Raw genomic sequence first — 14,455 nt, 5'->3', positions numbered from 1 at the left:
ATGCAGTCTAGGCCATAGGCTCTCAAATACTGCAACATCTTTGCACTGCCTTTGGGACTTCTTGTATATAAATGAAACCCAATCTATTCTCTACGCACACATATACTGACCTCGCATTTAATCGAGATAATGGTGCATCCTCATCCTCTCGATGGCCTCACCGATCCACCGCCTTCATACCCCCATTTAGACACCCACGCCACCCACTCGCCGTCGCTGCTCGTCGCTGCCTGCTCTCTTGATCGCACGTGGGAGAGGAATCTGCAGCCATGGAATATATAAAGGCCTATCGGCACTCGGAATGCCGACAGGCGTGTCGGCATTCTGAATGCCATTATGCCGTCACCCTACACAAACTGCCTATGTGGCACAACCCTTTAGGTGGGCCCATAACCTATCAGCTTGCCACATAGGCTATCAGCATACAGAATACTGATAGGTCATTATTCGGTATTTCATATGCTGACATGTATCTGTCCTTGTAATTTTTTAATTTAGCTATTATTTTGCAATTTTTCAGCAAAATAATATATATTTTTTTTAAAAAAATCCATCTCCAGTGACCTTGCCTGTGCTAAGAAACAAGTGCTTCCATTGGAGTGCATGCTGTCTCGTCACTTTCCTGTTGTTTCTATCAAAATAAATTCATTGATTGTTCCTCTTGACTTGACTTGGAGCATTTCTAAAATATCCAGGTCAACTGTTAACCTCACGGTCGAACAACACGTGGATGTAAAAATCCTTCAAATCGACTTCTCTTTTGGATCCATCGTCCTGTGGTGAATTACAATCCAGCCCAACTAATAGTTGAACAACTAATTGATTTGTCTTGTCGACCTATGTATAACACGCAATCAAATTTATAGGATATTTCTACGAGAGATCTTCATAAGATCGTGATCCAACTACACATTATCTGATCTAACGGTTGGGCCGAAAAGAAAAGAGAGGAGGGACACATATCATCACACGGAAGAAGATCTTTCGTAGGATCCAATCCTTTATAATTTGCTTACGCATAACACACTTCAATTTCTTTTTTCCATTACAAGATGACACAAGTGCATAGAAAGCGTCTCCTATCACATACCTATAAAATAAACTGCTGAAATATTCACATGTGTTTAAAACATAAGCACCAGTATTTAAACCTCCATGAGTGAAGTTGTATCCTTACGTCTCCGTTATCGCACTAAGATGTGATTCCATACTTTGTCAATATTGATGGCAGTGTCCTGGTGTGCAAACACTTGGGTATCGTGTTTTTATCCAAGGATTACACATTTGTCATGTCGTGAACTTGTAGATACTATTTGCTGAAATTAAGATCCTTGGGTCTCTTTGTAGTTGCCCAAAAATTCATTGCCCATGCTTGCCTCCAGGGTTTAGGACAAACTACAAGATGGAGCGAGGCTCTCTCTCCATGTCACATTGAGCTAACACTTTAACCTATTGATCCCGTTTGAAACATGGAAATTTGAATAAATCTCTTTAGGGACTATACTGTCTTTCCGTGAGATATCCACAAATCCAAACATTCTGAATGTGGCCTTGATTTCATAAGCCTTATGAAGTATCCCTCAAAAGCTAAGGCACCTAAGGTTGATACTACCTACCTCAGTTTCCAAATATTTGCCAATTTTGACTTTCTTGTCCAATCTTTGTCTTATAATATTTTATCAAGTAAAGTAGAAAGAGTAGAGTATTGTTAGATTTGTCAACAAAGATACATTAGAGATGTTAGACCATCTCTAACTATATTCTCTTTATTTCGTTCCTTTTCCGATTCCTCTTTCCGTTTCTATTCCTTCTATTTTCTCTCATCTTCAATAATTTTCTTTCGAAAGGATTTGTGAAGGGGAAGAAGAGAGAATCCCGTCCTGAAGAGAATAACCTTAGGAATTTCTTCGTGACAGGAATCGTGAAGGGAAAATATTGAAACGCTGAAGGGAACGAAAATCCCTTCGTAAAGGGATTTTGGTGTCTGACGGAAATTTCTTGGAGATGGTCTTATATGACATTTGTCAAATATTGATGGCCAAAGTTTGAAACAGTAAAAGCCAAAACGACATGTATTTTAAAACGAACGGAGTATTAATTCCACAAGAGTCGAGGGGCTTCTATGATGATTTGCTTTCGTTTTCTACAAAGCGTGGAACTGCACAAGCTTCATTGGTTACCGCCGTTCGCTCGGATCCTTCGCTGCGACCTTCAGCTGCGTCTTGTGGCGTCTGGTGGAGATGCAGAAGGCGGCGCTCGTCGTTGCGGTGGTGCTGCTCGCCGCTGCTTTCGCTCAGCCCCAGCAGCTCAGTACGACTCTCTCCCTCTCTCAGGTTTTCCTGTGGGGTTACTCATCTACGTCTGCACGAGTGATCATACATAGATTCTGGTTTTTGTGATTTTTTTAAGCCTAAATTTTGGCTATTTTTCTTATACTTAGTTTTGAATACAATTTTGGTGGATTTGAAGGTGCATCACCTATATATATGTCGTAAAAAGAAAAGAAAAAAGGTTGTGTATAACTTCTACGTGGCAGAGAGGAGGTGTATGACTTCAGTTTGCCTTCCGAGGATAATTAAATTCATATCCATGCCATGGTTCATTTCTAGAATATTCTGTATTCGCTGTCAATTTGCAAGGGAAATATGGAATGAGTCCACGATATTAAATTTAATTTTTTTCGCACCTCAGAACAAATCCGTGACAAATGTTTGCTGACAATCATGGGCCTTTGTAGTCTTCTAAGTGACTTACAATAATCACTAGGAAATTTAAGAAATCTAGTATTTAGATCTTGACACTTGTTAGCATATTTTACATACAACGAGAGAGCGAAGGGAAATACAAAAAAGTATATGAAAGAAAAAAACGGAAATTACACTTGGTGTAATCTTTCTAAAGAGATTTGCGTTTTCTGGATGACTGCAACTTGCCAGCCATCGAAGTAGCCATGAAACAGGTGTAGCACGGAATACGGCTCCGTTTTCCTGCTTAGCGCTTTCAGGTTGCTCTGCCATGGCCACCGCGAAACGGCGAGCTGACATAAATACTTTCCCCACACCCCAGGAGCAAGCAATTTGCTCCATATCCTTGCTGGCAGTTGAACACTTGGGTCCTCTCAAATAGACACTGGAGAGCTCCGCGCAGGGTGGGCGACGCGCTGGTCGGCGGGCGGCCTTCGCCCCTTCTGTTGGAGCTTCCCAGCCGCCATCCGCCGTGGTTTGAGCCCCTCCCTATCGGATCTGCTAGTCCATGCGTTGGATCTGAGTGCTCTCCACCGATCTCCCCACTCCACTGCGGCTACGACGACGGCCATCCACGACTCCAGCTCCGCAACCAAGCGCGACACTGAGGTCGCATTGGCCTCCTCATCGCCTCCCCACACGGCAGCTGCGTCAAGGACAGGCTCCGCGCCCCTCTCCCCTTCCACCAGCGGTGGCCCCTCCCGCACCCCGTCCGCTCCCTCTTCGCCTGACCTGGGGCCTCTGCATCGTACCAGATCCGATTGCCGCAGTCGTCTGTCTTGTCAGTGCAACACTCTTCTCTGGGCTGAGCAAGCGCTGTAGTCCCAAGATCACTGACAGAGCAAGCTCTAGGTTGTCGCCCACTATCTCCTACCAACATGTGTGGATAGGCCATTTCGCCCCCTTTGCAGTCGGGCGCCGCTCCTGCGGGTGCTAAGGAGGGGATGGCGGGTCACTTCGTGGAGTCGCCATAGTGGACTGTGGGCTCATCTCTGTGCCATGTCAAGCAGTCATCATCATCGTTGCACATATCACAGTCGGAGCTTAGCCTTGCCTTCAAGAGATGGGCACGGGGCAGATGTTACTGCTACCTAGCTTGCAACCACCAAGTTAGCTCCTGTCGGGACTCCTTCCATTGCATTCGTTGTCACCACCCTGGGCATCGGGAGCGACACTGTCGCCTTCAATCTCCAATCTCGCACGTCCACTCCCCTCCTGCTCGACCTCATCATCTTCCACAAGCTCGGAGTTAGGCAGACGTTGTGGCCGCATCTCCATCGAATACGAGTGGATGTCGGCCTCCGTTGCTGACTTTGCCTAGACCAATTGCTAAGCGCGGAAAGGACATCGTCGCCACCTACCACAACAAGGGGGGTGTGGCACGTCTGACTGCCATTGTCACTCCTCTTCTGGTCCAGCTACCTCGGACCCTCAGTCTGTGCTTGCGCCTCTGATGGAGTCGATGTGCTTAGAGTTCCTGCAATTGCTCATAACCCAATTGGAGGATGTGGTGTGCCCCTAAGAGAAGAGGTCTCTACAATCAAGCTGTGGCTAGCACATGTGGCCAATCACCTGGAATGCACGGAGGTGCCGCGCGATGGTCCCTCCGTTGCCGACATGGTCGGCCTCTTTGGCCCTTGTTCTCCAGTTCGACGCTCATCGACCCCATCTTGCTTCACTTCACTCGCGGCGGCTTGCACGCCTTCTACGGCCCCCTTGCCACACATGGCGGCGTCAACGACCGTTGCGGATCAGGATAACTGTGAGCTTCCCGTCATCAATGAGGTGGATGTGGTGTCCTCAAGAACCTCCTCCGCACTTGATCACCATGAGCCAATCACAAAGCAGTTGTTGTGCATGACTGCGCCTACTACAGTTGCAGCTCTAGACGATTATGAGTGCCCTCATGGACCTCTGATGCACAAGAGCACTGAGAGCTGCCTGTAGAGCAAACGTTGCTCCAAGTTGCCACCCCTATCGCAGGGGCCATCATTGCAGCTAGTGTTGCTCAGTTCACCTCTGAGGATTGTGTGCAACCGTCCGAAGCTTACCTCCTAGAGATTCTGGATTGCTATTTGGATCTCCCTGTTGTGCCTACTCGAAACTTAGCTGAAGTGCCTGAGCACCCTCCCTCTGTGAAGGCTAAGGACCCCCCCTTGCACTCCACAGCAACCTCCATCACCAACGGCGGCACTAGCAAGACGCAAGCGAAGAGCTTATGAGAGGTCGACGGTATGCCAAAGTGCTCGTCTTTCCTTAAAGTACCTGGCCAAGTTCGATGGGTATTCGCCCCCATCGCCGGAGGAGCTATCTCGGATCATCTCGATTGTCGGCCTTCGAGCTTTCCTTGTGTCGTGAGCCGTTGATCTCACGAGTCGATTGAGTGCGGGTCCAACCTGCCTTTATCGTTTTTTGTTTTAGTTGCTTTTGCTGTTGCTGGCTCTCTTACCTCATTTGTTGCTGTTGTTTTACGTTGCTCAATCCCTTTAGGGTCGTTGTACTGCCGAGTCTAGGTTTCTTCTCCTTTATTAATACAATCGGCAGCTCTCCTGCCCGGTTTGTTTAAAAAAAAAGTGCTTTCAGGTTTAGATCTTCCTAGGCTTTTAAGAATTAAGATTAAGATGGATTGCCAAGATAGTCTTGATAGCCCCTAAGTGTAACTCTTTAGATTTCTTATCTTACATAGCTTGGCTGCTGCTCGTTCTAGGCGCTAAACTGGCTCATTTATCGCAACAGGGGAAAATCAGGGAACAAACATTTTTGCGGGGATGTCACAGCTTATCCATTGATCTGGAAGCAATGCACATATTATTCATGAGATGTTTTGAGCTTTCGGAATGTGATTGTTTTGGTTATTCATTTTTTATTAGGGTGAGAGAAATAGCTAAGGCACCATATGGGCAGAGCCCGGATTAGAAGACAAAAATTGAGCCAAATAAGTTACATCACATGATTTTGTTTAGGCTCTGTTTGGTTTTTGGAATTGAATTAGTTTTCTAGAATTGGAGAACCAATTCCATTTCTCGAGGAATTAGAATTTGTCCGTAATTCCAATTCTGTTGTCTGGTTGCAAGCTGAATTTACCTGATGCAAACCTAATGCAATTCAATTCTTGAACATGTTTGGATCTACCATTTTCGGAATTGTTTGCTTCATCCATTGAATTCTCTAGCATCACCAGACAACACTTAACATGTGAACTGACATGGACCTTTATTCAATCATTGTAGACTACCTTACTGTATTAACAACCACATGATACATCCTTTAACCTAGAATGGTTTGTAATGCACTCTTTATTGGAACCTATATTGCAAAGCACCTTGCTGTGCCTGAACCTAGTCCTTAATATCAAAGAAAGATGCATCTCGCAGTATAGCCTTCTTCTTCCATAACACAAAAGTTCTCTCTCTGACATTTCTAGCTGAAGCATGTTGCAGATTAAATAATTCTTTTGGCGTTCTAGGTTCATTGTTATTTGCAGCCCACTCTTTCAAGTGATAGCAAGTGGACCGATATGGTGCTAAAATTTCAGGCCCATTTGTGTACCTAGCATCTACTAAGTAGTACTTCCCTAATAGGAACAAACAAAATTAGCATGAAAACTATCAAAGCGATTAATTATCTATTCAGCTAGAGAAAGGATAGTACCGCTTGGTACCACAAAAGGATCCCGTCAAGTCATAGCACCGTGCAATACTCTTGAATCAGATGTGGAACCTTCCCATCTAGGTAAGGCATACACAAACTTCATGTTTCGATCACAAACACCAAGCATGTTAGTAGCAATTTGTTGCTTCCTATTTCTGTACCTCCCTTGAGCTGATAATGGAACACATAATGGAACATGAGTCCCATCAAGTGCTCTGAGGGCACCAAGCATGTTAGTAGCAATTTGTTGCTTCCTATTTCTGTACCTCCCTTGAGCTGATAATGGAACACATAATGGAACATGAGTCCCATCAAGTGCTCTGAGGGCATCGCTGAACCACTTCCACTTGTAATCCTTAGGATTCTCAGCTGAAGGGTTATGAAGCTTGATAATATCTGCACTCAATGAGAGAATAGCTCCTAGCACTTCCTTGAATTGCCTACTAATAGTCTCCAAGGACCGCTTATATGTGGCGCGGAGCACCCTCATTTTCACACCATGTCCCAGCACATGCAAGAATATTGCCACCTTCTCTTCAACATTGATGTGCACACTTCCACAGAGCCTAGATTTCTCTCCCAATATGGCACACAAGTCATAAAATGAGCATTTAGTAACCCGTAACTATCGTAACAAGTTACTTCCGACCCGTCGTACATATCTCGTAGCAAGTACCTACTAATTATATACCGTTTTTCATCATCATTAAATTCACCAATCTCCTTTGGAATCATCTCAAAACATACATGTGCAACTACATACACAGCCGTGGCAAGAAAGACAATTGACATGTAGTTCCGTCTCTTCTTCTTTCTTTCATTCTCTTCACTTATGTACACAAACATGTTCAATGATGAATCTGCCATGTGCAAACTACAACATTGCTACATGACATTAACGCTCTAAAGTGGCAATTTTGTAGCAACATTTGTCATGTAATTAGCACATGCATAATTAGTCAAATATTTCACATTACCTTTGGTAATCTCAGTTCTGCAGCTGCCTCCTCCAATTGCAAGCCTCTAATGAAGCTAGGGTCAGATCAGGGATGCGTTTCTTCCTGTGGACTAGCCTGAAAATACAAGGGAGATCAATATCAGATAACAATTTGGAAGAGACATTGCACCTCACACGGAGCAACACGTCCCTGAAGATCAATGACTTCTTGCTTCTCACAACTCAATGCTGACCAAATGAAGCACAGAATAGTATGACATTAGATACACATCATGCCTTGTCATCGCCCATACTAAATTTCTCAACTGCAAGATAGCGATGGAGTGAAAATAATTATGTAGGAGTTGAGCAGGCAATTAATACCATGAGAGCATCTGACTGTTCAGTATAACCATACATACAAAAATACAAGGCTTGAATTTGCCAACAAAATAGGACAATTGATGCCCAATAGGAAAGAGAACAGTGCATCCATTCTTGAAAATACTAGGACAAGTATGGTACTACATTTCAATTTTGTTTCTCTTTACATGGCTACACAGCTTATATACATTCAAAAAAATCTGCAATACCAAGTTTCTGTTTGGCGTAATTTTATATGGAGGGTTCTAACTCAGTTTTCAGACTTTCTCGCTCATGTTGAAGGTACTACACTCAAAGGAAATTCAGGTACAGAATGAGAGATTGGAGGAGAACCAAGAGAGGGACAAGATTAGTATTTACTTGATTTCGGTTATCAAAATTAAGCATTGCTTTGACAAATTTTGGAGAGCAGAGGGGGCCATGGCCCTAAGGAGTTCTGCCAGTGTTCAGATATGTTTGTACAGCCACAAAATTTAGAGACGGACGGAAGCAGAAACCAAAATGATAGTTTTTTTGAGGTGATAGCATATCAATGTTAGTGCTTAGACATATGATCTTTCAGAGATTGACTGCCCGACTCTTCAATTTGAGCTTTGAGGGGGTAACGGCACTTTTCTGAACACGAAATCGCACAGAAAGTCGCCCATTATGGTGGCAGCGCCGGCTCTCCACGCGACGAGGGCGGAGGCCGGGCTGCCTGGATTATGACGTACCTGCGTGGAGGGGAATCGATGTACCTGCGTAGAGAGGTGGCGGCGGTGAAGGACCAGCGGCGGTTGAGCACGGGAGGCGGAGGAAGAGGAGGCGGCGGATCTCCTGGCTTCGAGTGCGGGACGCCACGGGAGGCGGCAGGTGGACCACGGTCGGCGGCGGCGGCGGGGGCAGCGGAGGTTGCGGCGGCATCGGTGGGAGCTCGAGAGCCCAGCCTGAATCGAGTGATGGCGAAATCAGACTGATTCAGACCTCGCCCGAGGAATCAGATCAGTTACATGCGATTTCTGTGGAATTGGAGAGACAATTTAATTCCGTAGGGACATAACAACCAAATGTCAGAATTGAATTGGGCCCAACATACCATAAGCTCTAACAATATTTATTTTTCACAAGGAAGGGTTGTAATGGAAAAAAAATTAGAGCATGAGAGAGATTGAGATCACCTACAGTGAAGTGGTAACCGCAGTAGATGAACAGTCCTCTACAGTAGGACCACTCCACTGCCGCTCGATCAAAAACCAACACTCTAGAACAACTGCTATAATGCAGATGCCACGGGGTAAAAACGTGCTCACATTGTCTAAGAGTACTGTTGAATCAGTAACCCTGATTGACTTATACAGAGTATTGTAGCTGTGCACTCATTTCACTGTTGAACCAGTAATTCTCTGCATTAATCTCTCATTAATGCAGACGATTCGGGTTCAGCATGAGAGGGGGCCATGGCTCAAACCCCCTGGTTCTGTCACTAGAAGTCGTATCATCTTTCTGCTTCATCAACCTATTATTCTTGTTTTCTTGACAATATCTCACAGTTAATCTTCATATTACCTTGTTGCAGATGACTCGCTGACCGCAGGCCAATCTTTGCTAAGTGGGCAAACATTAGTGTCAGCACAAGGTATTTTTGAGCTGGGCTTCTTTTCAAATGGGGACAATGCATATCTAGGAATATGGTACAAGTACATGACACCTCGAACTATTATCTGGGTGGCAAACCGTGACTACCCAATCAACGGCGGCAATGCAAGTCTTACCCTCAGTGCAAGTTCTCTTGACCTGCTGGATAGGAGGCAAAACAAAGTGTGGTCAAGTGGCAGCCTCGACATTAACAGTCCACAAGCCCGCCTTCTTGATTCTGGCAACCTTATCATCAGCGACACAGTGTCTGGGAATCCAAATCCACTATGGCAAGGTTTTGATCAGCCCTGCGACACATTGTTGCCTGGTATGAGGATTGGGTATGACACATCCACTAATCACAATTGGAAACTCAGATCGTGGATGACTGATTCGGACCCGTCTCCTGGGAACTACTACCTCAGCCTCGATCCGAAACGACTGCCTGATGTGCTCTTGTTCAATGGCACTGTGCTGATTTACAGGATTGGGACATGGAACGGTCAGGGGTTCAGTGGCCTTCCCGCTCTGAAGGGGACAAGCGAGTTGGCCTTTAACATGACTGTTGGTGAAGGCAGTGCGTATTACTCGTTCAAATCTTTGGACAACTCAGTCCTGTGGCGATTTGTGGTGAGCCCGGATGCCCATGCCCATCGTTGGCACAGCAACCAGAGAAACGAGTGGGTAGAGTACTGGCATTTGCCTCAGGATCAATGTGATGCCTATGCCTACTGTGGGCCAAACGCGGCTTGCTACAACGGTGATTGTAAATGTCTGCAGGAATTTGTCCCCAAGTCGCCGAGCGATTGGAGCCAGAGGAACTATGTGGGTGGTTGTGTGAGGGATGTGGTGCTTTCTTGCTCAGCGCGTAACGGTTTTGCGCATTTGTCACATGTGAAGGTGCCCGACACGTTGAATGCAACCATGGTTCGAGGCAAGAGCTGGGATGATTGCAAAAAGCTGTGCTTGAGAAACTGCTCGTGCAGTGCTTATACTATTTTCGGAGATAGTGATTGTGTGGTCTGGTCAGGTGATCTGGTAGATATTGTTCAGCTTACTGAAGGGATCAATGATTTGTACATTCGAGTTTCTCATAGCAATCCGTCTCATACAGGTATGGATTATTCGTAGCAATTCAAGATAAAATGCTTTGTTTTTGCAACGCCCTTCTTTTAGATGGGCTAGACAGACATGTTGTTACTGATCTGTTCGTCTTAGAATTGAAATATGCTAAAACATTTCAATCAGACCCAAAAAAGTGAGTAATTTTCCTTCTGTACACTTTTTTTTTTTCTCACAATCTGTCCGTAAAAACATCATTGACACAGTTTCTTTTATAGATAAAAGTTTCAGTGACAAGCTAAAGAGGGTAGAAGGTTCTGTTCTGTTGGTCTGTGTTCGCGTAGCCGTAGCTTTTAGCCAATTACCGTACGCAGCTTGATATAATAAGGAAAAACTGTGCCATATTTACTTGATTTTAATGAAGTCAAGAAATCAAAATATTGTATCAGAGGTGTAATACTGAAACACTTCTTTAAAGGAATGTGGGTTCTCTTGCTTTGTCACTAATCCAAATCAGTTAATTCCTTTTCAACTGTTCTGGCACCTTCTTGATGCCCTCAATTAAAATAACTGTATTTTTACTAATTTGGACCTTCTGCTTCACTGTTTGTTGTATAGGTCGAAACATTAGTATCATTGTTTCTGTTTCTGTCGTTGGAGTGGTGATGGTAATTTCTGCATTGCTAGGCTTTTGTTATTGCCGAAGTCAACAAAAGCATTCACCTCTAGCACATGGTAAACAATGAATTCTTGCATGTTCTTCTTTACTGAATTATCTATTATTTTTTAGATAACTATGTTTATATCATTTCATCGATTAAAATCTTGTGCAAGCAGAAGTGTTTGGAACAGGACATGAGCATGCACCAGGGTCCAAGATTGTCTCTCCCCTTGAGCAGAATTTAGACTTGGATGCTATTAAAGTTGCCACCAATAATTTTGCTGAGCAAAATAGTATTGTTTCTTCCCGATCTAGAACCATCTACAAGGTATGAAGTTTTCCTTTTGGTTATGAATCTGCTGCATTCATAAGAATTTGTCATCTTTGACACTGCTCAGGGAATACTACCAAATTTTGGGGATTTGGCAGTCAAAAGATTAAACATGGAAGTAGGACTTGAGGAGCTAAAAAATGAGGTGAGGATGCTCGCGAGGCTTGACCATCCAAACATCATAAGGATGCTGGGTTCTTGCATAGGGAATAGCGAGATGGTGATATGCTACGAATATATGCCTGGTGGTAGCCTTGATGCAGTCCTTTTTGGTATGTATTTTGTATAAGTGATTGCAGACATAATTAGCTTCAGAAAAGGTTTATATATATAAGATAGGTGATGATCTAACGGGCCTTGAATCTGAGGCATGTAGCTGAAGATGAGAAGATTGGAGTCCCTGAGTGGTCTTCACGTTTTCGCATCATGCAAGGGATTTGTGAAGGACTGTTATATCTACATGAACACTGCAGAATTGTTCATCGTGATATAGACCCTAGTAATATCCTACTCAGCGGGGGCTTCATCCCCAAAATTTCAGACTTTGGTCTTGCAATTCTGCTTGCTCAAGGTCAGTCTGAAGGGAAGGCTGAGAAGTTCCGGGGAACACGGTGAGTTCGTTTTGCAGCCATTAATCTTGCCATTATTTCTTAGTTTTTTGTTTTCTGGTGACTTGTGATGAGAAGAATCGATCACTGACAGCATGCTTACTAATTAATGAATGACATTCAGTGGTTACAGTGCTCCGGAGTTGTTTTACGGCAAGTACTCAGCAAAGTCAGATGTGTACAGCTTCGGCGTTGTACTTCTGGAGATTGTAACAGGCTGCAAAGCTACATCATTTTCTATAGAAGATGCTGATGATCTCCTTACATATGTAAGTAAAATGCCACTCATTCTCCACAATGAAGCTATTAGCCCACAGGTATCTGACTGTAAGTGCGGTAGAACCTAAAGAAACTGCACAGTAGCAGACTCAGCAAGAATGACATGCTCAAGGTTCTTGATTGAATTGTCAAGTTTCATTTCTACATATTTGGATTTTTTTTGTCTTGTTAAGTGATTTGTAATGTTTGGCGAAGGTTCGACAACACTGGACTCAGGGAACATCAGATCAGTTGAAGGATCCAAGAATGGGGGAAGCTCCCAGAGGGGAGATAGAAAGATGCATCCATATAGCGGTCCGTTGCGTCCAGGATGATCCACTTGTGAGGCCTACCGTATCGTACATCAAGAACACATTAGCAGCCATTCGGTCCGTTCCTTGATTGCGATCGAATAATGCTGCACTACTCAAATATAATGTGGTCAATGGATAAGCTGATATGGGACGTGTTGTGCTGGTGGATAAGCAATGTTGCATCTGCTGTCAACGTGCCAAGGTGGTTCAATTGTACAAAGTGATTGTAATCCTCGTATGGAAATTGATTAAGATCGGATTTCTAGAACCATATTTCCGTGAAATTCGGGGGTACATGCCCCATGCCATAATACCACAGAACTGGACATTTACTAAAGAAAACCTCGTACTCGTGTAAACCAATAGCAACACGCCAAAGCTGCAGTTTGAAAAAGAATGTATTTAGTTTAATACTTGGTCTTACGGATCATCTCCAACATATATTCTTGTGTACCCATCCTTTAAAGAAATTATTTCGTACAATTTTATGAGACGTTACGATGCCCTATTTATTCCAATCAATAGATGCTTGACGTATACGAACTGTTATTACTCTTGTTGAATTCAGAAAGCAAAGGTTTCTAATTTTGACCTTCTGTCACTGCTCACTACACTATAACACCATATTGCTGCAGTTGGCCGATGGAAAAAGAAAATTGACATTCACTGACAGTTTTTAATAAGGGAGTTCTATTTTATCAAGCAAATGAAAGTATTCCGATTTCTACATCTTATTATGTATGTGACCAACAATTATTACATACTTTATGGATATGATGTAGAAGTCCATCTATTGGGGAACGGGTTGGCTACATCAGCCTAAAAATAATTTTTTCTACCATATTCACCCAAAAAATCATGCAAATAGGAGATCATAGATCATGACCATTTGACACATAGTGCAGCGAAAGAAGAGTTGGAGTAGACCGATCTAATATTGTGTGTGTCAAACTCATCAAGCAGCTTCTAGATCAGATCCACGACCAGCCCCACGCAGATGGTCACGCTCCTCAACCAGCTCCGAGCAGGTGGTCGTGCTTCTCGACCAGTTCCTCGAGCAGGTCTATCGTGTCCTCGACGAACTCCGAGCAGGTGGTCGTACTTCTCGATCAGTTCCTCGAGCAGGTCTGTTGTATCCTCGACCAGCTCCGAGTGGTCGCGTCGTGCTCCACGACCAGGCGAACAGATATGTCGACCACCCGAGTAGGTCCTCAACAAGCCGGATACAAGCGTCACAATCTTGACACTGAGGACATCAGCGCCGCAATAGCAGCAACGCCTCTACGGTATTCACACGTACTGGATAGGATCGCTGTCAAACCCCAAAATTCCGATTTGGGTTGTGAGCATTTTAAAAATATAAAATAACATTTTTCATAAAATTTGAAAGCATTTCTAAAATTTTTAGAGTTTAAAAAGAATTAGTTTTGTGTGATGAAAAATGTATTTATAAAATATTAGAATAGGTTAAGGAATTTCGAGGTTGGATACATTTTTGTTCCATTTTTCTAATATTATCCAAAATTCCTATATCAATTTCTTCCATTTTATATCTTGTCACCCTTTCCCTAAAGCTCCAAAGTTCTGTATCTTTGTTTCTCCCTAATTTCTTCCCTTACCAAAGATGACCCAAGCTGCCCTATTCCTTCGTCCATCTCCAGATTAAAAGGAGGACATGAACAACGCTATTCCCCTTCCCGACTCCATGGCTGCTCATTGGAGCTCTCAAAACCGATGAATTCAATGTGCACCCATGCCATTTATTTGCCAATATTGAATATGCTATTGTCCTCATTCAATCCCCCTCATCAATCCCCTTTTTATTCCCCTCAATTTAATATCAAAACCGATGCTCTAATTGTCTCCAATGGCCATTACTCCGGCTGCCAGT

General features: G+C 43.8%; 1 protein-coding gene across 6 annotated transcripts; it reads left to right on the top strand.

The window, feature by feature from the left end:
* The first annotated feature begins 2,126 nt into the window (after positions 1 to 2,126).
* LOC133922228 (receptor-like serine/threonine-protein kinase SD1-8) lies at positions 2,127 to 12,987 on the top strand. Of its 6 annotated transcripts, XM_062367457.1 has the most exons (10): positions 2,188 to 2,310; positions 7,388 to 7,848; positions 7,978 to 8,022; positions 9,272 to 10,444; positions 11,011 to 11,127; positions 11,230 to 11,381; positions 11,452 to 11,656; positions 11,761 to 11,995; positions 12,117 to 12,261; positions 12,467 to 12,987. In XM_062367457.1, the coding sequence occupies exons 2-10, from the start codon at positions 7,797 to 7,799 to the stop codon at positions 12,650 to 12,652; spliced, it is 2,310 nt and encodes a 769-aa protein (XP_062223441.1). In that variant the 5' UTR covers positions 2,188 to 2,310; positions 7,388 to 7,796; the 3' UTR covers positions 12,653 to 12,987. The 6 variants fall into 6 exon arrangements, with proteins under 6 accessions (XP_062223445.1, XP_062223444.1, XP_062223442.1 ...); XM_062367461.1 differs by lacking the exon at positions 7,388 to 7,848 and having other exon boundaries at positions 2,127 to 2,310; positions 12,117 to 12,383; positions 12,467 to 12,605; XM_062367460.1 differs by lacking the exon at positions 7,388 to 7,848 and having other exon boundaries at positions 2,129 to 2,310; positions 11,080 to 11,127.
* Positions 12,988 to 14,455: the final 1,468 nt, after the last annotated feature.

Source organism: Phragmites australis, chromosome 6 (genome assembly GCF_958298935.1).
Source record: "Phragmites australis chromosome 6, lpPhrAust1.1, whole genome shotgun sequence".
Lineage (NCBI taxonomy): Eukaryota > Viridiplantae > Streptophyta > Magnoliopsida > Poales > Poaceae > Phragmites > Phragmites australis.
Note: the sequence above shows the minus strand (reverse complement) of the source record. Positions and strands in the feature narration are given on the sequence as shown.